The sequence below is a fragment of the Rhamphochromis sp. 'chilingali' genome, assembly GCF_963969265.1.
Source record: "Rhamphochromis sp. 'chilingali' genome assembly, chromosome: 1".
Taxonomy (NCBI): domain Eukaryota; kingdom Metazoa; phylum Chordata; class Actinopteri; order Cichliformes; family Cichlidae; genus Rhamphochromis; species Rhamphochromis sp. 'chilingali'.
In genome coordinates, this window is record NC_137929.1 from 59,231,014 (window position 1) to 59,255,706 (window position 24,693).

General features: G+C 39.6%; 1 protein-coding gene and 2 long non-coding RNA genes across 5 annotated transcripts in view; all 3 read left to right on the forward strand.

Annotated features, from left to right (window-relative positions):
* The first annotated feature begins 464 nt into the window (after nucleotides 1–464).
* On the forward strand, nucleotides 465–2,882 carry LOC308406306. Its single transcript, XR_013973506.1, has 3 exons — nucleotides 465–838; nucleotides 1,749–2,096; nucleotides 2,216–2,882. It is a non-coding gene; the product is annotated as an uncharacterized lncRNA (long non-coding RNA).
* Nucleotides 2,883–4,690: 1,808 nt separating this feature from the next.
* LOC308404446 lies at nucleotides 4,691–14,041 on the forward strand. Of its 2 annotated transcripts, XR_013973119.1 has the most exons (4): nucleotides 4,691–4,810; nucleotides 5,919–6,189; nucleotides 9,976–10,323; nucleotides 10,450–14,041. It is a non-coding gene; the product is annotated as an uncharacterized lncRNA (long non-coding RNA). The 2 variants fall into 2 exon arrangements; XR_013973120.1 differs by lacking the exons at nucleotides 4,691–4,810; nucleotides 5,919–6,189 and adding an exon at nucleotides 8,105–9,166.
* A 9,802-nt stretch (nucleotides 14,042–23,843) lies between these two features.
* The window catches only part of LOC308411947 (B-cell receptor CD22-like), an 89,794-nt gene continuing 88,944 nt past the window's right edge, over nucleotides 23,844–24,693 (forward strand). For both annotated transcript variants that reach the window (XR_013974501.1, XM_080906012.1), the window contains exon 1: nucleotides 23,844–24,408. Coding sequence is in view for 1 of the 2 variants with exons in the window: in XM_080906012.1 (XP_080762138.1) it covers nucleotides 24,201–24,408 (208 nt within the window). In the remaining variant the exon portion in view is untranslated. The remainder of the gene's footprint in view (nucleotides 24,409–24,693) is intronic.

Consider the following 24,693-nt stretch of genomic DNA (forward strand, 5'->3'; position numbering starts at 1 on the left):
AGTTATTGACTCAGAAATCTAAAACTTTAACACTCCTTCTTTCTCCTTCATTCGATTTCTTTTCCAGACAAAAACAGGTGAACTCCACAGAACGGACCTGGCTGCTGTGTGGAGTGACTCACACTCAAGTTTATTCCGAAAGTCCCTTGTTTTCAGTTTTCTTTATGAATCAGTTAAATTTCCCCTCTGAGATCAGGATCAAGCACTGATCCTTTTTAAGTCCTTGAGCATTTCCTCTTTATTTATTCTTATCTTTCATCAGTTCTGCTTTCCAACCAGTTCATGTAAAAGAGTCGTGCAAGATTTTACCAGAGATAGCTCGTGTTCAAACATGAGCTCGAGACAACATCAGGACAGGAATGATGAACCCATAACATTTTACAAATCAGGACATGTGTGTGTGTAAGTGTGTGTGTGGGTGGGGGCATATTTTTCCACTTCATGTTCTCATTCAAATGAAAACAGCTGGCTGAGGGATGTGCCTGTTCTTCAAGGTTTAAGGCTCTGCCCACTGTGAGCTCCTTTTTCTAAGATTTTGAAGGCTTCATGCATTCTCCGTGGCGATCGAGGATATAACTTTTGGGAAATTAATCAAGACTTATTTTCTTTTTAATAATTTAAACCCAGCGAAATCGAAAGAGTTTGTGACATGTTTCACTGTGACTTTGGTCAAGCCTCGAATTTGATCTCACGCAGTCAAATTTGAACTCCGGTCCTGTTACTTACGGATTCACGCAGGATTTTTAAAAACAAAGATCATCAGACATGTCTGCAGGAACATGCATATTTCTTTGTTCGATTCTGCTGCTTGCTGGCGTCTTTGTGTCCGTGTGTGCAGGTGAGATAACTGTATGTAACATAAAGAAGAATAAAGAGTTTCAGAGTGGTTTACGTGTGTACAATATGATATAATACAAAGGTATTAGGTGCTTGTTAGACAGTGTATTTGTTTGAAACTGAATATGTGATATAATTGTTTAATAAATAAAGTTTGCTTTAAGCCGCCCATCATCAGGGCATGTTTCTGTGGATCTTGCAGGAAGTCAATTAAACATGTAAGCCCTAAACAATAAGAAGACAAAGGTCTGTGGAGTCTTTCCAAAATGATCTGGTGCTGATATTAAAACGTCTCTGAGAAAACCATCAGCTTCCATTTACCACGAGCTCCTTATTCAATCTAAACAGACTAGCTCTTATGTAGTACTTTTCTACCTGAGCAGTCAGATCACTTCATACATGTCTTGTCTCAATCAGCAGTGCTTTATGTCATATTTATTCACACTCACACTCCTGCTCTACCTCCTGAGCCACAGCCACTCTAATCTACAACTGTCATCAGAGTGTTAGACAATTCAAGCAGCAGGACTTTGACGTTAAACTGAGGTCAAAGTTCCCACAGATGATGAGAAGTAACTCTTTGTGCTATCAAAATCTGAGATTTTTGGCTTTTCAAACATGCCCTCTGATGTCTTGGCAATCAAGAAAAAAACACAGATGTACTTCATATCATAAAAATAAAAATAATTTGCTCAAATGTCAAAGACAGTAAGCAGCATATTAGAAGTTAATTGTTATTTTTGTGAGTCCACTGATGTGGCACACTTTGTAGTGTCCACTAAATACTTCTCAGTGGTGGTTTCTGAGGCTCCTCTTTTGACCCACAGTGTCCTCAACATCAGTAGGAAAAAGTTTTTTGAGTGTCTTGACTGATCCTCACTCACTTTGCTCTGTGTTGTTTCCTCTTTCAGAGGACAAAAGCATCACAGTTCAGTCTGGACAGAACGTCATTCTACCATGTCAAGCTCCAAATGATACGGGTTCCATCAGAGTGGTAAAGTGGACCAAACCTGACCTACAAAAGAAAATAGTACATTTGTATGTGGATCGGCGATTTGATCTCGAGGATCAGAATCCATCTTTTAAGAACCGGGTGGATCTGCGGGACAGAGAGATGAAAAATGGAGACGTGTCTTTGATTCTGAAGAATGTGACGATTAATGATGCTGGAAAATACGAATGTAGTGTTATCCAGAAAAAAGACCTCAGCCCTTCCACCACTACTATAACTCTTGACCTGAGAGTTATTAATTCTAAAGGTGAGTTATGAGAGTTCAGTGTCAGTGATCAAAGCTGAATCTGCTTCCTGGTTGTTGGATTCTGTTCTGTTCTTCACTCATCACCTACCTGACACCTCACACCTGTTTCTCACCTGCAGGTCAGACATACCTACAAGTAGGACGAAGTGTAAGTGGCTCTGCTGGACTGGTCATTGGTCTGTATCTTCCCGTTGTGCTTCTCGTTGTTGCTTTTGTTTTTTAGCTACAGAAAATTTAAAGAAATCAGTCAGTGTTCAAACCAACCTCAGTGTTTTTTTTTTTGTTAATGAAAACAAGAAAAGAAAAATGATCTGAGGTCAGACGAGCATTAAAGATGGGGAACATTCAGCTGCAGATTTCAAACATCTAAAATTTTAATTTCGTTCACATCTGTTGGACTGATTGTTGGTCTGACAGTTTCTGGTCTGCTTTTTCTGGCAGTTGTTTTTTTCCATCCACAGAAGATATAAACAACAACACAATCAGGGTCCATACCACCCTTCTGCTGGGAAGTAGTAGGTTGACATTTTTCCAGAGAAAGGAAGATGATAAGATGACAGACATTTTAATGCTTAACATCCAGCAGGCCATATCAAATGTTAAGTTCTTGATTTGATTTTACATCTTAAATGTTCAGTTTCTTGTGGTTCCATCTGTTGGACTGACAGTTGGTCTGTCTGTCTTCTTTTTACTTTTGAGGGGTTAAAAGAAATGAGTCAGAATCTGCACGAGCTCCCCAGAGCAGAGTAAAATGAGTTGGCTAAGTTAGTCATAAAAAGATCAACATTCTAAACCAACCACTTTGAAAACAGTTTATTTTGTTCCTGCTATACTTTTTTGTTTTACATTTCTAAATTATGATTATCTGACTGTCAAGAAGTACTGCACTACAATCCACTAAAGTCTCAATTTCATTGTTCCTGTTTATAAAAAGCAGGGAAAATCCATAAATATGTTTAAACATTTATGCTCCAGTACTAAAACAGTCAGTGTTCAAACCAAGCTCAGTTTTAATGAAAACAAAGATGATCTGAGGACAGACAGACTTTAAAGATGTTGAACATTCAGCTGCACATTTCAAATATCTAAAATCTTTAATGTTTTTCGCATTTCTCTCAAACATCATGTCAAGTCTGCCTGCAGCTTTATGACCTACAGTTTTCATCCACCTTCAGTATTTTAATATGTTTTGCTCACACCAAGTTAAACTGTATTACGCAGGAACATTACTCTATGTTCTGCTGTATTAGAATCAGTGAGCCGAGTTTATATTCTTTTTAAAATATCGTTTATATTTCTTTTGTGGAAAATTCACAAGTTTGACCCAAACCCATTGTACATATATGCATATTATGTTGTGTTTTTCTAATTAAATATCCAGTGTCGTGTATGTTGCAGTGTTGGAATCAGTGAGTGTTGGTTTCAGCTTCAGGTTCAGCAGCTGTTTGTGACATCTGGATGGGTTTGACTCATCATGTTCAGTCAGCATAAATACAGATGCTGACTAAACCAACTCACAACACAGACACAAAAGCATGTCACAGTGTGTGGAAAAATCACTGTGGATTATAGAAGGTGATAATATGACAGCCACAGGACTGGCCGCGCTTTCCTTGTCGGTTTTGTGTTTTCATCTGTGTAACATAAGTAAAGTTGCATATTTGGGAACACCTCATTGGTTTTGGTGTGATTGTTGGTTTAGTTAGTTCCCTTCACACACCAATGACTTGGGCTGTGGTGTGTTAGTAAATCAAAAAATTAACTGCCTGAACAATAATGTTCACTTGGATGGGTTTCAGTGAGTGATTCGAGGGACTGCTGTCCAACTTGCCATTCTTTGTGAAGTTGATTTTCCTGATTTTTAACTGGTTTTGAAAATGGCTTCTGAATCAGTGCTGGAATGAGTATTGATTTGCTGCTATATGAGAAAAAATGAATTGAAATGAACACAAAAATAAAAAGGATAATGAAACTGAAACTTATCAGTCCCAGTCTGGTATTTCGTGAAATCTAACTTCCCTTCAGGAGCTTCTGAGAAACAGACCCCTCCATAAACTTGGATTTCAGTCATGTAAAGGCTTTTTTTAAAAAAAAAAATCCAGCTGCAGCTCTCACTCTGATCACAGCTGCTCCATCAGAGTTGAAGGACAAAGAAAAACTAAAACATTGTAAAATACTTTAGATGAACTTATCCTCTTATAGTGAGATTAATCAGAATGTACAATTAATAATCTGCACTGAGACACTTTAAGATTGTTTAAGATTTGAGTCCCAGGCTGAAATCAAATAGTCAGAATATTCCCTGCTCTGTCATTTTCTCTCTAAGTGGACGTCCATGTTGCTTTAGTGTTCTTTCATGCAGATAATATAAGCATGTATGAATATCTATAACATTAATACCAAGGTAAACAACTGCAGTCATATTTCTCATCCTGTTTATCCACTTCATCCAAACTAGGTTAGACTACTACAACCTTCACTTTAACACATTTGAGTCTTTTTATCTTTCCAAAGCCAATGTTGCAACGTGCTTCACAGAGGAAACAACTTTACACGGAGAAGGTTTTAATAAATAGAGTAACATGTGCACAGGTTTCTGTCCTGACAGCGAATGAAGAGGGGCTTTCACCCACAGTCGTGCTCGTGTGTCACTGGAAGATAATGACCTATGAACCTGTCAAATGCTGATCGTTTGACTAGTGGTCCGGATTAAGGTAAGAAAGCAACAGTGGATTCACCAGTGGAAAAGAAAAACCACAATAAAAATTTTAATTAAAAAAAAAAAAACAGGATGAAAAACACAGATGGTGGCAGCAGTGGGGAATTTTAATTTATTTTAACACTCAGTTTCACTTCAGCTCTTTGTGTGTTACTGTGCTCTCAGACTGTGGGCCTAATTGTGGTTCCCAGACTATTTCAAAGTTTAGTGGGACAGTATCACCAAATGGTGATTCTGACTGTTGGAGTTTTCTCTGCATTATTGTAAGGTCCTTACTTTACAATATGAAGCACTTGAGCCAAGTGTTCTGATTCTACACAATATAAATTAGTCTGAATTGAGTGATGGCCCAAAGACTGCACAAGGAAGAATGACCCACAGTCTACTACACATGCATCCCTGCAGGCAGCATCCTTCAGGTGGATTTCAAAGAAGTATAACGTCTAATTTATGGTCCACAGATGTGTAAAATGTAAATAATCTGATTCTTGTAAAGTGTGTTTCTGCTCTCTTGCAGCACTCAAAGCACTTTATGTAATATGCATCATTCACCCATTTATACAAGCAGTTTTGTCTATGCCTAAGTGCTTTCTGTCTAATATTCATAAATTCATACTCCAGTGCATGCATCAGAGAGCAACTTGAGGTTAATATCATGACCACAGATATTTGACATGCAGACTGGGGTTCAATCATCAATCTTCCAATCAGTAAGTGACCTGCTCCACCTCCTGAGCTACAGCCACCCCAAGTGCACATTTCTGTACTGCTGTTCCATTCGCACAGCAACTGAAGGGGTGCTATCATCCACTGCAGATAGGCTCGCATGCAGTCTTACAAAATGCTAACTGCACATCATTGAAAGTAAATACTGTATACAAAGTTGTGCCAAGGCACAGACACTGGCTGCACTGGGCTTTTTGCATTGTTTTCAACACTCTGGCTCTTCACATGTTAGCACTTTTCTCTTTTCCACACCACAGGGTGGTTGTGCCACATATTGCTGTCACTGCCTACATTGACACTAAAAAAACCTCTCCCACCGCCATCGTGTTACGCTGAGCTGTAAATTCTCCTTAACGCCTCGATTGCTCTCATTATAGACTCCACCATGGACAGCTGAAAACTCTACAGCAGAGCAGTCCTCGAGATCTGTTAGAAGTTTGAAGTAGCTCCGCTTCGGTCACAGGATGTTCTTGTAATGACTGTATGAACGACTGGAGATCCTATACAAACAGCAGAAACACTTCAGATTCCTCTGCTTCTTCAATCTCGTCCAGAGCACTTTCTGCCAGCCGAATCAGAGCACGTCGGGGCTGTCCTTTAAAACCCACCACTGTTGGTTCGCTGCACTTAAGACGCTGGCACACCTTTGTGAGTTCGGGTTTCCCAAGGGTCCACAATGCTGTTCTGATGTCATCCTGTAGTTGTTCCATCTTTGGAAGATGTTAATTCAACATGTTCTAGATTTTTGTCCAGAGCAGGAAACATACTCTTGGCTGGTAGCTCACCAGATCATGTTACACACTGAAGGAAGACAAGGTTCATTCAGGTGCACATTGAGCTTTGTTGCTCTCAGTAGTTCTGTGTTACTGGTGGCTTCCATCACAATAACTGGCCTGCGTTACTTTTGCAGAGGATTATTTATAATCAGCCTTTAGAGAACAGAGTAAAAGACAGTAAACAATACACAACATGTACCAGCTGGTTTACCAAAACATTTCTGATAATTTTAACTTAAACCAGCAAATATTTTTCTCTGTCATATTTTTGATGGTACAACACTTTGCAAAGTCTAATGTAGGATTCTAGGACACCCATGTTGCTAGGTTCATCCACAGATAAGCTTAACTAACTCTCTTATTTGGACACATTAATGTCACATTAACAGGAATTTCACTCAAAAAATATTACTTTAAATAAGTGTTAACTTTTCATAAACCTATGCAGTGCTCGTATACTGCTTTCACCTGAAACACAGCAAAACAGCAGTTCTTTGTTACTGACGGCTTCCATTACAATAACTGTCCTGCGTTACTTTTGTAAGGCATTACTTTGCCAGTCTCTCATTTATCTGAGCCGCCACTGCCACCTACTGACCAAACTAAATATCACCCTAACACCACATCGGGTGCGAGCAAATGTGTTTTGCTCTGTGATACAAACTATTCACAGCAAAAGCAAGAAAAAAAAGTTAAGAGGGGGGGGGGAGCACAAACGCTGCGGGCTGAGAGTTGTTGACAACAGGCATTTCATTCTCTAATCCAGCATGTTATTGTTTTGTAGGAGAAAAACCCATGCAGGTACAAATATCAAATAAATACCCTGTCTGACTGGACTTTGTCCTGTTGACTTATAGAACAGAAAACAAAAAGAAAAACAAACCTTCCTGTCACTCTTTGGCTAACAACAGAGCTCCAACATGTTCACACATGCTGTGTACAGGATCGGTCAGACTGATTTTGTTTGTGCTTTCAAGACTTTTTAACTCCTTCACCACCATCGAATTGAGGAAGCGAACAGTTTCATCTTCATTATGACTTTACAAAAAGTGGTGATGCATATTTGTAGAATTTAAATCGCTCCAAGAATTAGATAAACATTTTAAACATGGTTAAAAAAAAGTTTCATGTTTTTGTGTTAGGTAGTTTTAGTGTCAGCCCACTCAGTAAACACGCCACATCATCCCTGCTAACAACAACACCGCATTCACGTGCATGTTAGGCAGTATTTGACTCACTTGCTGCTGCGCTTGTCTCACAGATAGACCACATGAAAGCACTGTATGATGCACTGAAAGAGTACAGTTACTTCAGCTCTCACTGATGTTATTGACTCAAAAATGTGCGACCCTAAAACATTAATGCTCTTTCTTTCTCCTTCATTGGATTTATTCCACACAAAAAAACTGGTGAACCACAGAGCAGGCTCAAGTCATTCGGAAAGTCCCTTATTTTCACTTTTCGTTACAAAACATCAAAGTCCCCTCTGAGATCAGAATATAGTAGCACTGATACTTGCCAAGTCTCTGAGCATTTCCTCTTTATTTATTTTTATCTTTCATCAGTTCTGCCTTCTAACCACAGCTCATGTAAGAGTTGTGTAAGTTGTCTGAGAGTCTGCTCTGAGTCTGTGTTTGTATTATATGCTGACTGAAGTTTCTAAACAAAGATAGGCCGTGTTATGTTCCAAAAACTACTTCCAAAAACATTCAGCTTTGATATTAATGAGTTTTTTGGGTTCATTGAGAACATGGTTGTTGTTCAATAATAACATTATTCCTCAACTTGCCTAATAATTCTGCACTCCCTGTAGGTGTTTAGGCTGTTTTGTTTATGTTTTGGATCAATTTATATCTGGCATGTGATTATGGAGTATGTTGTGTTTTCTAGTGTAGCTCTCCTGTTTGGTGGCTTTTTGGGAGCAGGTTGTTAACCAACTGGATCCATGTTTGATCTCCGGCTCCTGCAGTTTGCATATTTAAGGAAGGTAAGATGGTGAATACTGAGTTGCTTCTGATGCATCGATCTGAATTCGAGTCTGTGTGAATGTTAGAGAAAGTGCTTGTGTGATGGGGTGTAGTTCTCAGTTAGAGTAAAAAATGTGCAACATAATAAGCAGTTCATTCGACCAAAGGGTGGTACACTTTTGCTGTAAACGTACCAATTCTGTCAAAAGCAGCACATAACTGAGGGATGATTAATGTGGTAACTAAAATAAAGTGTAAGAGCAGCTCTGATGTAATGTAAGTATTTCTCAGTAAGACAGTTCAGAGATATGAGAGGAGCTGAAGGAGAATCAGTATGTGTATGTTTTCACCTTTAAACCTTGAAGCTGTATCTGAAAGGAACTTCGCTTTGGTTCGATAAGAGGGAAATTAACAAAAGTCTTTCCTGTCTTTGCACAGTTTGACATATTTTCACTTCATGTTCTCGTTTATATGAAAACAACTGCCAGAGAAATGGGCGTGTTCTGGGTATTGTCTGCCCACAGACGGTTTAACGGCTGCTCCTGTTTGTTTTCCTCAGGCTTCATATGGAGCTCGAGGGTGAAGTTTTAGATGAAAAAAAAAACAGATAAGAGGTACTTTTTTGTGATAATTCAGGCGCAGGAAAATCGAAAGCGTTTATTCAAGATGAGCGGCTGAAAGAGATACATGTTTCACACTCGCTTTGAATTTGAACTAACGCAGTCAAGTTTTAGACCCCGGTCCAGTTATCCACGGATAATATCAGCAGGCGGGATTTTAAACAAAGATCGTCGGACTACAGCGCGGACATGGCTGCAGGAACATGTGCGTGTCTTTGCTCGACTCTGCTGTTTGCTGTCATCCTTGTGTTCGTGTCTGCAGGTGAGATTTAACTGTTGGAAACCAAACAGCCACCATAAGCAACATAAAGAAGAATAAAGAGTTTCAGAGTGGTTTGCATGTGTACAATATGGTATAATGCAATATCAACACACATAATACAGTAGTAGTTCATCGTTACGGAATGTTTTTGTTTTAAAGTGAATATGTGTTTTAATTGTTCATTAAATAAAGTTTACTTTAAACCCCCCCACTCATCATCAGGGCATGTTTCTGTGGAACCTGCAGGAAGTCAATTAAACATGTAAGCCCTAAACAATAAGAAGACAAAGGTCTGTGGAGTCTTTTCAAAATGTGGTGCTGATATTAAAACATCTCTGAGAAAACCATCAGCTTCCATTTACCACGAGCTCCTTATTCAATCTAAACAGACTAGCTCATGTAGTACTTTTCTACCTGAGCAGTCAAATCACTTCATACATGTCTCAATCAGCAGTGCTTTATGTCATATTTATTCACACTCCTGCTCTACCTCCTGAGCCACAGCCACTCTAATCTACAACTGTCATCAGAGTTTTAGACAATTCAAGCAGCAGGACTTTGACGTTAAACTGAGGTCAAAGTGCCCACAGATGATTAGAATTCAAACATGCCCCCTGATGTCTTGGCAATCAAGAAAAAAAACAGATGTACTTCATATCATTAAGAAAAAATTAACTCAAGTGTCAAGGTTTCTGAGGCTCCTCTTTTGACCCACAGTGTCCTCAACATCAATAAGAAAAAGCTTTTTTTTTTAGTGTCTTTTCTGATCCTTACTCTCTCACTTTGCTCTGTGTTGTTTCCTCTTCCAGACCCGGAAATCGTTACAGTTTTGTCTGGACAGAACGTCATTCTACCATGTCAAGCTCTAAGAGATAAAGGTTCCCTCAGAGCTGTAGCTTGGACCAAACCTGACCTACAAAATAAAAATGTGTATCTGTATCGAGATGGGCGATTTGATCCCGCAGATCAGAATCCATCTTTTAAGAACCGGGTGGATCTGCAGGACAGACAGATGAAGGATGGAGACGTGTCTTTGATTCTGAAGGATGTGATGATTAATGATGCTGGAAAATATGAATGTAGTGTTACCCAGAAAAAAGACCTCAGCCCTTCCACCACTACTATAACTCTTGACCTGAGAGTTATTAATTCTAAAGGTGAGTTATGAGAGTTCAGTGTCAGTGATCAAAGTTGAATCTGCTTCCTGGTTGTTGGATTCTTTTTAGCTCTTCACTCATCACCTACCTGACAGCTGACACCTCACACCTGTTTCTCACCTGCAGGTCGGGCAGTCCTACCAGTAGGACGAGGTGTAAGTGGTTCTTTTGGACTGGCCGTTGGTCTGTATCTTCCTGTTGTGCTTCTTGTTGTTGCTTTTGTTTTGTAGCTACAGAAAATTTAAAGAAAACAGTCAGTGTTCAAACCAACCTCATTTTTTTTGTTAATGAAAACAAGAAAACAAAAATGATCTGAGGTCAGACGAGCGTTAAAGATGGGGAACATTCAGCTGCAGATTTCAAACATCTAAAATTTAAACGCATTTCACATTTCTCTCAAACATCTTTGTAATATCTGATTGCAGCTTTATGACCTACAGTTTGAGTCCATCTTCAGTATTTTAATATGGTTTTCTCAAACCAAGTGAAACTTTATTATATTACTGTATGTTATGCTGTATCAGAATTAGTGATTTTGCTGTAGTAGAGTTTACATTATTTGTAAAATATTATATGTGAAAAAAAAAAAAAAAAAAAAAAAAAAAAAAATATATATATATATATATATATATTAGGGGTGCAACGATACTCGTATCGATATTGAACCGTTCGATACAGTGCTTTTGGTTCGGTACGAATATATATCGAACAGTACAAAATTTTTAATTTATTTTATCAACTTTCCTTCTGACGATGCTGTCTGTGTTGAGAGCTCAGTGGATCTGCGCTCGACAGTGCAGCCTAGTCGGAGTAGTCGAACGCAGATTCACTGAGCGCAGGGCAAGCTAGCAGACAGAAGTTAAGCTCTCCTTGCAACATGACAAATTGAACCTCCCCCACCCTCATTCAGATCTGGCATTTGGAACTATTTTGGTTTTCATGTGACGTATGACCCTGAAGGTAAGCGCGTCATGGACAAAAGTAAAACAGTATGTTGGATGTGCCACGCAATGCTCAATTACATGGGTGGGAGCTAGTGCGTTAGCGCAGTTAGCTTGTTAATGTGTTGACACCGTCCAGCCCCACGCATGGGGCGATCGGCTGTAACTCATTAACGGAGATTTGCCACGTTATGGCGTTAATGTCATTTTAACGAGATTAAGGCTGACAGCACTAGTGGGAACACAACGAATATGACTGCACATTTACGCCAACATCATCCTAGTGCAAAGACAAGTGGAAGCAGACAAAAACAACAAACACGCATGCTACAAACTTTACCCGAGTCATTTAGACAGCCAATAGCACATGATTCTCCTTATGGGGACCTGATATGTTTAATATGCTGCTGAGAATATAGCCCAGAAGAAGCGTATAGTATAGCTTTTAGTTTGGAAAGAGACATTTCTCTGTAATAAACTCTCTTTTCCAAAAGATGAGTGATTCCTCGATTAGATTTGTTTTTTTATTACTTTGTTGTTTCAGCAACATTAAATTTAAAAACTGTACTTCTGAGTTAAAATATATATTTATAATTTTAATAAATGACAAATTAAAAAGGCATGAACATTTTTTTTGTATCAAAAAAATATCGAACCGTGACACCAAAGTATCGAACAGAACCGAACCGTGAATTTTGTGTATCGTTGCACCCCTAATATATATACACACGAGTGTTTATACAACACAACATGTGACAGTAAGAGTTTGGAAAAATGAAAAATCACTGTGGATTATAGAAGGAGATATTATGACAGCCACAGGACTGTTGACCTTGCTTTCCTCGTCGGTTTTGTCTTTTCATCTGTAAAATGTGGGTAAAGTTGCATGTTTGGGAACACCTCATTGGTTTTGATGGGATTGTTGGTTTAGTCAGTTCCCTCCTCACACCAATGACTTAGGCTGTGTGAATATGTAAAAAATGTTATCTGTCTGGACAATAATGTTCAGCTGGATGGACTAGAGGGACTGTTGTCTATTTTTGTTGAAAACTCGTACTGTCCATGTTCCTGATTTGTAACTGGTTTTGAATATGGCTTCTGAATCCGTCCACTTCTTACAGACTGCTGAACACTTTGTTTTTGTGGTAGTTTAGGAACACTGATTGGAATCACAGATCACTTTTAGTCCAGATGATTTGGTTGATTTTGGTTTCACTTTATATTAAATAATCCCTAATCTGCATTACGGTTGTTGTTCTGTTTTGTTTTTGTTTCATGTTTTTACATTTTATATACTTTTGGGTCAAGTAGTAGGCATACACTGATTGTCGGTGTAGAATATTAAATCATGCTGCGTGTTATAGGGAAGTAATTTGGTATTTTGCCTTTTTTGGTGTTGGGTAAAATCAGCAATCTTTTTGTTTGTTTGTTTGTTTGTTTGTTTGCTTCATTTTTATTTTGATTACCTGATTGGTCTTTGCTTTGGTTGTTGTTGTTGGGTAGATTTGGGAGGGGGTGGGGGCAAATTGTTGCAGGAGTTGTACTCATAGGCACTTTAGTTCAGGCACATAAGCCTGTATCCCACTAGTACCAACTCGACTCGACATAACTCGACTGTGCTTGGTTTTGGCCATTTATAGCTACAACTGAGTACCCATCAAATAACACAACGTCATAATTTCTCTTAAACCAAGTCGAGCCGAGTTGACTAGCTAACAGTGGAAACTAGGTGTTAGGCACTTTGCTTGGCTTCCATCAGTTTCAGATCCTACGACCTGAATATTTTAATTATTGAATAATTCTGTTATTTAATTCTGTTATTACAGCAGGCACTTTGTCCCTTGGAGCTCTGTAGCTGCTGACAGAGCTCCTCTTAAACTAGCTGGGACCAACAACACATGGTGGGTTTCACTCTGAGTTCTTTTATATTTGGTGTAGAAATTCAGACTCATTCCTGGTGTCTGTTACACTGAACCAAGGAGTGAAGGTGTTGGATTTGGTGGCCTCAAGATCAAATAACTGATGTTTTGATGGGACTTCATTGAGCTATAACCTCCAACATTCAGTGATGGAGTGGTTTGACCAAATTCCCTTTTGAGTGAGTGAAATGCTAAGTTAATGATAGCTTGCTTGGTTATCAAGCTGCAATCATACCCTGTGTAGGTGCAATTGTGATTTCTTAGTTTGTGCATCCACAATTCTCATTGCTACTCTTCTCATATGTAGCAAGAGTAAAAACATTTCCACCAGAGACACCAGTCGATCTTATATTGTAGCTCCTGCAGCCTCTGTGGTCCACAGACATTTTTAGCCTCTGAGATGACACGTAACAGAAACCGAAGCACAAGATACCTGCTTATGGTTAGCCATCTAAAAAGTATGATATAAAGTTTGATATACTCTATATTCAGTTATAGTTCATTTGTCTTTTTGTAGCACCAAATCACATAAAGAGTCATTTCAAAAGTCAAATGATAATTCAAAGAGTCATGTTAGCTCAGCAGGATGTGGTTGTGAAACACGAGTGCCATGAAGTGTCTCATTTCACATGTCTCTGTTAGTTCCTCTTTCCAAGTTTTTTTTTAACTAGTTGCAAAAAATCCCCCTTCTTAAAAAAGGGGGAAGAACAGCTAAGTGACAGCTATTAAATTGGGACTATTTTTTTAACTTTACAAAAACAAAACATAATTAACCCACCGTCAGCCACTCAACCTAAAAATATTTGCTTGTCAGATGTTTTTCACTAATAGTAACAAAACGATATATATATATATATCTATCTAACAGAAAACATTAATATATATATATATATATATATATATATATATATATATATATATATATATATATATATATGTTTTCTGTTTTTACATCATATTTTCTTTTGGTTTAATAAATGTTGAATGTCTACATTTCCAATGAAGAATGAAAATGTTGTCTTGACAACCTGAAACTGTTTTGGGGTCTTGATTTGTCTCACATGGATGTTCTATGTCTCAGTCTAACAGCTATATGTTTTCATTGTGTTGCTCATATATTGTGTGTTTTTACATTCTTGTGCTTGAGAGACACCATTGACTGGAACCAAATTCCTCATATGTGTTCACATATTACTTGGCCAATAAATGTGATTCTGATTCTGATATGGTTTTCTCACAACAAGTTAAACTGTATTACACATGTATATTACTGTATTTCTGCTGTATTAGATTCTGTAATTTTGCTGTAGTCGAGTTCATCTTCTTTGTAAAATATTATTTATATTTCTGTCATGCAGTGGCGGTATGTATGTTGGTATTGATTTTCGTACTAAAAAATACTAGCTACCAGGTACCACCACCTGATGGAAAACCCTGAAAACCGGGTTGAACCAACCCGTGTAGGTACTAGATACTCCAGTAAAGACTGGACAATGTAATGAAAGAGCCACACTATACTGCAAAGCTAATGATGTAGAGCAAGATTTTAAAAAGTCTTCAACCTCCTCGTTCTAATGTTAGGAAACAATATACTTCGTACTAGGAAGCTCAGACAAACTATCCAGCAAGACGTTTTGTGAAATTTTTGAGATTTTGCCAAATGATTTGTAGATAAATCCCTGGTTATTACAGAAAGGTTCAGAATTCATAATATGAATTTGTCAAAGAAAAGGAAGGAAATGAAGTTTATAAAGCCCTATCACCAAATGGAAGTGAAAGAGTAAAAAGTTCCTAACTATCTGCACACATAATGGATTGTACCAATGCAATCATCTTGTGTTTGGCCTTGCCTGGGCACCAGCCAAGAGTTTTTTCTTTGTTTTCTCTCATATCTCTCCTCCCTTCTGTTTTTCTTTCCCTCCCTTCCCTATCCCCTAGTCATGTCTGTCCCACCTGAAATAACTTAAATGGACCAATACAGCAACACTGTGATGATCCACTTGGTAAAGTGAATCTGTTTGGCATGTTTCTTGGCCTTCAGACAATTATTCTGATGGCTAAAGACCCAAATGGGACAGCCAATAAATAAATAAATGGAACGCCATAACCAAGTGCTTGGCATAGTGTACAGGAACATCTGTATTGTAGACAAAAAGAAGAAGGCAATAGTGATCGATGTAGTGGTTCCGAATGACAGAAACATCAGGAAGAAGGAATACGAGAAGCTCGAGAAATACCTTAGAGAAGAGCTTGAGAAGATGTGGAGGGTGAAGGTAACAGTGGTCCCAGTGATAATCGGAGCACTAGGTTCAATTCAGTGACTCCCAAGCTAGGCGAGTGGCTCCAGCAGCCCCAGGAACAACATCGGAGATCTCTGTCAAGAAGAGCGCAGTCCTGGGAACAGCTAAAATACTGCACAGGACCGTCAAGCTCCCAGGACCCAAGCTTGAAGGATTGACCGTCTGCAGGGGCGAGTGGGGAATTTTATTTAATTTATACATATATAATATGCATCATTAACCCATTTATACAAACACTTTTTCTACGATTAAGTGCTTTCTGTCTAATATTCACAAACATTCATACTCCAATGGATGCATCAGAGAGCAACTTGGGGTTAATATCCTAAATATCCCAAAGGTTATTTAGGATGTAGACTGGGGTTGAACCACCAACTTCTAATCAGTAAGTGACCTGCACTACCTCTTGAGCTACAGCCACCCAAAGTATCAATCTGCGCCCTTGTTTCAATTTGGACAGTACCCAAAGACGGAGGTGTTATCTCCTGCTCGCTCACAGTCCTACAAAATGCTAACTGCACATCTTTGGAAGTAAATGCCGTACATGTCTGAGGGATGCTGGGATGGAGAAAGCATCACTATATATGTCCACTGCTGCAACTCTCTGTGTTTGGTGTGACAGTGGGTGCAGTGTGCTTTTTGCATTGTTTTCAAAACTCCGGTTCTTTGTATGTTACCATTTTGCTAAAGATAGCTTGAGTTGTTTAAAGACAGGCTGATTTTAAGATAATTTGTAGGGAAGCTGGTGGTGCTGAAGCACTGCTTGGTGGATAATGCAGGGCATATTCGAGCACCAAACCAAATAATATCTATTCATCTATATTGATGTTTGTCTGGCATTTTCCAGCCATCCTTTAATCTAACTGTCATAGGGTGAGAGATGCACCCTGGACAGCTTACTAGACTACCTCAGAGCTCAGACAGACACAGACCTACAGCTAATTAAGAATCATTATTTAGTCCTGTTTTTGTTTTGTACTCCTGTTTCCTGTTGATTTGTAGAATAGGAAAAAAAGAAAAGAACAAAAGAAAAGAAAAGAGCTAAATTTCATGTCACTCTTTGACAACAGCAGAACTCCCAACATGTGTCTGGGCCTGCTAAACTGCAACAGAAACAAAGGACCAAGCCTGATTTAATTTGTGCTGTTTTATCTCAATTACCACCATCAGATTAAGGAAGACAAGAGGTTCATCTTTATGAAGACTGTACAAAAATTGGGGGGAAAGATTTGTATAGGATTTAAATTCTCCAAATGTGATAAAAGAAAGTTTCACGTTAGGTAGTATTAGTGTCAGTCCACTCAGCACTCACATCATAAATAATTTCCCCCAGGGATCAATAAAGTATTCTGATTCTGATTCTGATTCTGATTCATCACTGGTAACAAACAACACCACATCCACGTGCATGTTAGGAGGGCAATGTTTGCCTCATTGCTGTTTCACAGACCACATGAAAGAACTATATGATGTACTGAAAGAGTACAGTTACTTGGTAGTGAAGTGCAGCTCTTACTGATGATGCCGTTGATTCAAAAATGTGCAACCCTAAAACTTTAACACGCCTTCATTTGATTTATCCATTTTTTTCCACACAAAAACAGGTGAACTCCACAGAATGGACATGGCTGCTATGTGGAGTGACTCACTCTCAAATCATCTGGAAAGTCCCTTGTTTTCACTTTTCTTTATAAAGTTAATCTTCCCTCTAAGATCAGCTTGTAGTAGTAGCACTGATCCTTGGTAAGTCTTTCAGCATTTCCTCTTTTCTTTTAATCAGTTCTGCCTTCTAACCAGTTCATGTAATACAGAGTTGTGTAAATTGTCTGATAGTCTGCTCTAAGTATTGTGTGTATCTGTCACAGTGGAAACTCTTTTATATTGGTTTTATTCTGATTTTTTGTGTTTATTTATAAGTGTAGTTTTATTTGCATGATTTTATTCTGTTTGTATAGCATGTTTATAGTGTGTTATTTTACATTGTTTTGATCCACTGTGGGTTAGCTGGGCATGGGACAAATTAGCTGATAGGGATCACCTGCTGAGGCATGGTGTGTCCAGAGGTGGCCTATCAGCTGTCTAAAGACCTATTAAAAGGAAGTGTTGTGGAAAATTTATCAGTAACCTGCAACACATGATTTGAAGTGGGTTTAACATCCTAAACGTTTAAAAAAAAAAAAAAAAAAAACTTAACGAACTGTAAAATTTAAAAAAAAGGGGAATATATTTTTTAATTTAGACGCATGTCCGCGCAATGTGGAGAGAGCATCCCAGTGAAACACCAGGACCATCTCTGAATTGTGGCCGCCGCCTTACATCTTATATACAGACACACAGACAAAGAACATTCCACAAACTCACATGTTGGCCCCTCTCACTGGGGGGGGGGGGGGGGGCTATACCTCCTCCCTCACAGAGAGAATTATGACCTTGTTTTCTGCTTGGCCGTCACCTAAAGATTTACATCCTTGATAAGGTGGAAGGAGTCCCACTATTTGTTTAACGTCTCCCATTACAATGGCCTCACTGTGTTAACTTTCCACATGTATGCAAACTAGTGACAGGAGTGCTCTTACTATAGTAAAGGGACAAAGTGATATTACTATAACTAATGTGATATAATTAAATATGTGATTAACACATGAGAAAAGAAATATGCCACCACATAAGCTAGCTGAGCATCGGAGGAGTAGAGGTCCCAGATATGAGGAGGAATACATGAAGGCCAGGTGGAAAAAGAGGGACCCGCTGCCTGGTCGTGGGGGTGCGTCGCTTTATCTGGAGACTGCTGAGCTAGACGTGGCGACCCCGACAGCAAGAACGGCGACAGTAGGAGACAATGCGTGTGATTAGCAGCAGGCAAAGGTATACCTCTACCTGCATTTTTAAGAAGTGTCTCCACTGTTGTTGACCCGGTGCAGCCATGTTGGGAGAGGTTCGCCATGGTTCCCGCTTCCGGGACGATTGTTCTGGCCCCTTTTTGTTTATTTACAGGGCGCTGATGCGAGGAGAGCCGTGGTGGCATTGCGTGATGGACTCCAGTGCAGAATGCGAGCTGGGCTGGGCACAGTGAAGGGACGAGAGGGGAACCGGACGCTCCTCCTCGTCTGTCTGGGACTAGGCTGGCGAAGACTCCGCTCTGGAGAAGGACTTTCTGCCCTGCTTGTGCACCCATTATGAACATTCATCCGGGGTAGTGGGACAATTACATCAAGGGATTTTGCATATAGAAAGTTGTGTTTTTATTAGTTTTAGAACTGGGTTTGTTTATTCTGGGGAGATTTTAGTATATTTGATATATTGATAACATTTTATTGTGTGCGTTAAGAGTTTTTTTTTTTTTTTGCAATCCCTGCCTGGGAATAAACTGTTTCTAATCAGACCTGCATCATCATTGTACACTATTGTGTTAGGTGTCATAAAGTATGACATAAATCTAATATTGATTCTTTGACTTAGAGTGAACGCTGTAGGTGTTTAGGTTGTTTTTGTGTGTTTGTTTTATTTTTTTGTATTTTGGGGATAATTTTATATCTGGCATGTGATTATGATGTATGTTGTATTTAAAAGTGCAACTTTCCTGTTTGGTGGCTTTTGGGAGGTTGTAGAGCAGGTTGAGATAGAATAACAGTTAGAGAATGTTGTCAACCAACCGAAAGGTTGATGGGTTGATACCTGGATTCCAGCAGTTTGCATGTTTACATATATGTGACTAGGTGAATGAGGCTTTGAGTAGAAAAGCACAACATAAGTAGCAGCTCATGTTTATTTATATAACACTTTTAAAACAACTGTTGACCAAGGTGCTGTATATTTATTAAAAAAAAGGTCAGATGAGTCACAGAAAAGTGGATCAGACACCAGCTGGGGAGGATCAGAAAGATAAATACAACATCATTGTCATCTCTTATGTAGTCGGTGTCTCCGAAAAACTCAGGAGAGTTTTCTCCAAGCAGGACATCCCAGTGTAGTTCAGACCCAGCAACACACTCAGATAAAAGCTTGTCCGTCCTAAAGAAAAAACTCCTAAACACAAACTTAACAACGTGGTGTATGCTGTACAGTGCAGCGAGGAATGCCCAGAGCTCTACATAGGAGAGACCAAACAGCCACTTCACAAACGCGTGACACAACATAGAAGAGCCACCTCCACGGGACAAGACTCAGCAGTTCATCTGCATCTGAAGGACAAAGGTCACTCTTTTGAGGATGCCAGTGTTCACATTTTGTCCACTGTGAGCGACCATCTTTGAACAGAGACGGTGGTTTACGACACCAACTGTCTGCCATCTATAATTCAGTTTTGAGATCCCTGCCAGATGCCTTAATGCCCACTCACATCCTGGGCCATCTGACCTCAGGAAGTCACATGATAGCATGAGGCTAGATTTCACAGCGCATTCACCCGAAACCTTGATTGTGACCTACACCTGTTTTCACACCTTGACTAGTGCGATTAGGTAGAGAATCAATATGGGGTTCTGGACCAGCTGCAGTCGGCTCACTGTGACCAAAGACTTATGAGGGTTGTAGGTTTTTCGTGTGTCTATGAACGTACTTGTTCTGTCAAACGCAGCACAATAATTCATAAAGGAGTAGATAATGTGGTAACTAAATAAAGTGAAAGTGTAAGAGCAGCTCTGATGTAGTGTAAGGGTTTCTCACGGAGACAGCTCAGATCAACAAGAGGAGCTGAAGGAGAATCGGTGTCTGTATATTTATAAGAGACATCATTAGCTGTGTGGGATGAAAGAAACTTCCCCTTTTGTTCGATCAGAGGGGAAATCAAACAAAAGTCTTTCGATCTTTGCACACTTTAATATTTTTTCACTTCATGTTCTCGTTTACATGAAAACAACTGGCAGAGAAAACGCTCGTGTTCTGGGTGTTGTCTGCCCACTGGCGGTTTAACGGCTGCTCCCTTCTCCCAAGAATTCATTCGTGCTCTGTTGAGATCGAGGACAAAGTTTTTACAAAAGAAAAAAAAAAAAGAGGGACTGTTTTGTGATAATTCAGGCGCAGGGAAACTGAAAGAGTTTATTCTGGCTGAGCGACTGAAGGACACACGTGACATGTTTCAAACCTTGAATCTGATCTCACGCAGACAGATTTGAATCTCCAGTTATTCATGGATAATATCAGCAAGCAGGATTTTTTATTTGCTCGACTCTGCTCGACTCTGCTGTTTGCTGTCGTCTTTGTGTTCGTGTCTGCAGGTGAGATTTAACTGTTGGAAACCAAACAGCCACCATAAGCAACATAAAGAAGAATAAAGAGTTTCAGAGTGGTTTGCATGTGTACAATATGGTATAATGCAATATCAATAGATATAATATAGTAGTAGTTCATTGTTACAGAATGTTTTTGTTTTAAAGTGAATATGTGTTTTAATTGTTCATTAAATAAAGTTTACTTTAAACCCCCCCACTCATCATTAGGGCATGTTTCTGTGGAACCTGCAGGAAGTCAATTAAACATGTAAGCCCTAAGCAATAAGAAGACAAAGGTCTGTGGAGTCTTTCCAAAATGATCTGGTGCTGATATTAAAACATCTCTGAGAAAACCATCAGCTTCCATTTACCACGAGCTCCTTATTCAATCTAAACAGACTAGCTCTTATGTAGTACTTTTCTACCTGAGCAGTCAAATCACTTCATACATGTCTCAATCAGCAGTGCTTTATGTCATATTTATTCACACTCCTGCTCTACCTCCTGAGCCACAGCCACTCTAATCTACAACTGTCATCAGAGTTTTAGACAATTCAAGCAGCAGGACTTTGACGTTAAACTGAGGTCAAAGTTCCCACAGATGATGAGAATTCAAACATGCCCCCTGATGTCTTGGCAATCAAGAAAAAAAACAAACAGATATGCTTCATATCATTAAGAAAAAAATTAATTAAGTCAAATGTCAAAGACAGTAAGCAGCATATTTGAAGTAAGTAATTCTTTTTGTCAGTCCACTGATGTGGCACACTTGGTAGTGTCCACTAAATACTTCCTGAGTGTGCTCCTCTTTTGACTGTTCTCAACATTAGTAGTTAAAAAAAGTATTTTTGGTGTCTTGTCTGATTCTCGACAACTCACTTTGCTCTGTGTTATTTTGTCTTTCAGACCAGAGAATCATCCCAGTTCAGTCTGGACATAGCATCAGTCTACCATGTCAAGCTCCAAATAATAAGGACTCCATCAGAGTTGTAATGTGGATCAAACCTGGCCTACAAGATGAAAATGTCTATTTGTATCGAGATTTGAATCTGAAGAGCAGATTTCTAAGAACCGAGTGGATCTGCAGGATGAAAGACAGATGAAAAATGGAACTGCGTCTTTGATTCTGAGGGATGTGGCGGCAGATGACTCGGGAGCATACCACTGCATACGAGTCCAGTTGGCAGCAACTCGAAGTTGCAGCAATCAAATCACCACTATCGAGCTGAGTGTTGTTGTTCCTTCAGGTGAGTGATTAGAGTTGAGTGTGTGTGTGATCAGAGGTGAAGCTGCTTCCTGGTTGTTGATGTTTGTTTCTAAAGATGTTGTTGATGAGACTTTGTAGAAAGCAGCTGGTCTGAGTGATGTGATCAGAGTGCAGTAGATAATGTCTGACAGCAGTTTGAAGAGCAAATGGATTCTGTTCTGTTCTTCACTCATCACCTACCTGACAGCTGACACCTCACACCTGTTTCTCACCTGCAGGTCAGACAGGAGGAGACACAGAAGATGGATCTGTTGAACTGAAAATTGCTCTGTCTGTTTGTGCTGTGCTTCTTGTTGCTGCTCTTGTTGGTTTTATGATCCACAAAAAAAAAGTAAACCTAAAAATAAGGCAGATGTTTTCACTAACAGTAACTAAAAAAAATGAAAAGAAGGATATATATATTTTTATATTAAATGTTCTTTCTATAGGCAGCACGGTGGTTAGCACTGTTACCGCACAGCAAGAAGGTCCTGAGTTCAATTCCACCATCAGGCCGGGGTCTTTCTGTGTGGAGTTTGCATGTTCTCCCCGTGTTTGCGTGGGTTCCCTCCGGGTACTCCGGCTTCCTCCCACCGTCCAAAGACATGCAACTTGTGGGGATAGGTTAATTGGATAATCCAAATTGCCACTAGGTGTGAATGTGAGTGTGAATGGTTGTCTGTCCCTGTGTGTTAGCCCTGCGACAGACTGGCGACCTGTCCAGGGTGTACCCCGCCTTTCGCCCTATGACAGCTGGGATAGGCTCCAGCGCCCCCCGTGACCCTGAAAAGGATAAGCGGAAGCGAATGGATGTTCTTTCTATATTCTGGGGAGGGTGGTGGTGTAGTGGGGTGAGGGGTGTATTCTTGCACCTGATAAATCTACAATAACTGTGTAATGCTGTCATTTCAAATTTCACTGAAGAAGTTTATTACTACTGACCACCAACATAACGTTATCTCATCTTATCTTATATCCTATTGTATGGAGATAAGATACAAACAGCTTATTAAACAAATATATTGTTAAACCTGTAGTTACTTCTACTTTTTTTTAAGTTTGAAAGTGTGTTTATGCCAATGTGTTGTTGTGTAACAGCTTTCAGAAGCACTGTGTAATTAAAAGTACATGAAAAAAAATCTGGGTCAGTGAGCTAATGCTTGTACTTGGTTAAATGGTGACTCAAACAAAGGGTAACTATGCAGCACTGTTTTGTTGCAATTGAAGAAACCACATATTCAGAGGAAGAGGGCGGGCTTTACTTGGTGTCAGTGACAGAAATGAAAAAAAGCTCAAATGAGTGAGAAGGACGATGAAGGAAACATCTGTGCTGTGTCTGCTCTGTAAGTAGAATCTCTGTGTTTGTTTGAATTCTTGTACTTTGACTGTCTGCTCTCCTGATAACTGATGATGGAGGAGAAGACATGAAAAACAAATCAGGCTGAATTCAAGTTCAAACACCACGAGGACCAACTGCAGGTCTGAACTGACTCTGTATCTTTGCTCAGGAGTCGAGGAAACACAGCAGGCAGTGAAAAGATCAAATCATTCACTCATTATATCAACACAGCTGCACAGTGGACACATGACTTTATGGGACTTACTTTTTCAGACTTTTGTTGTCCAAATTTCATTGAAACATGTTGCAGAGATGTGTTTGTGTGTTTGTCAGCTGTTTGCGTGGAGTTGTTCTTTATGTTCACCTCAAATCAACCTGAGTGTCATTTCTCTTTAGTTCTGATCTCACTGCTGAGCTGCACAACAAACCAAGGTCAGTAACCTTCTTCTGTCACAGTTTAAACCTGAGAAATGCTCACTGATATGACCTGATTGGGTTCATGTTTTAGAATATATACAAACTAGCATTTTAACCCTCACAGCTCGTCTGACTGTGAGTCCCAGCAGCTCTCAGTTCTTTGAAGGAGACTTTGTGTCTCTGAGCTGTGTGGAGGACGACAGCTCTGCTGGATGGACTCTGAGGAGAAACACAAGCAAAGGAAACATCATTCAGTGTGGAGATGGATGGGGAACATCATTTAACTCTTCCTGTGACATCAGTTACATCGTTGAACGAGACAGTGGAGTTTACTGGTGTGAGTCCAGAGAGGGTCCCATCAGTAACATGGTTAACCTGACAGTCACTGGTAAGCTGAGTGTGTGGAGTTAGTGTTGATGAAGCTGTGTGTAAATGGATGAAATGCTGTAGTTTGTCTCTGTGTTGAGGTGGATCAGTGATCCTGCAGAGTCCTGTCCTCCCTGTGATGGAGGGAGATGACGTCACTCTGCTCTGTAAAACAAAGACCACTCCCTCCAACCTCCCAGCTGCTTTCTATAAAGATGGCTCCCTCATCGGGAAGCAGCCTACAGGTCACATGACCATCCAGCATGTTTCCAGGTCTGATGAAGGCCTCTACAAGTGTGACATCAGCGGTCATGGAGAGTCTCCATCCAGCTGGATCACTGTCACAGGTGACACACTCACCTGTCTGTGTTTCTGCAGCTTTCAACATTCACAATGTGACGACAACTTAATGACTGTGTTTGCTTTATTTTAGACAAACACACCACCACACCTCCACCTACATCCACACCTCCACCTACATCCACCTCTAACCCTCCATTGAGCTTGTCAATTGTTGTATCGGTCTGTGTGGTGGTTCTACTGGTCCTGTTAGTGCTACTGATTTTGTTGGTAAAACGACTTCTTCATCGAAAACCTGAAAGTGAGACTCAGACACCTGAATTTAGTTTTGC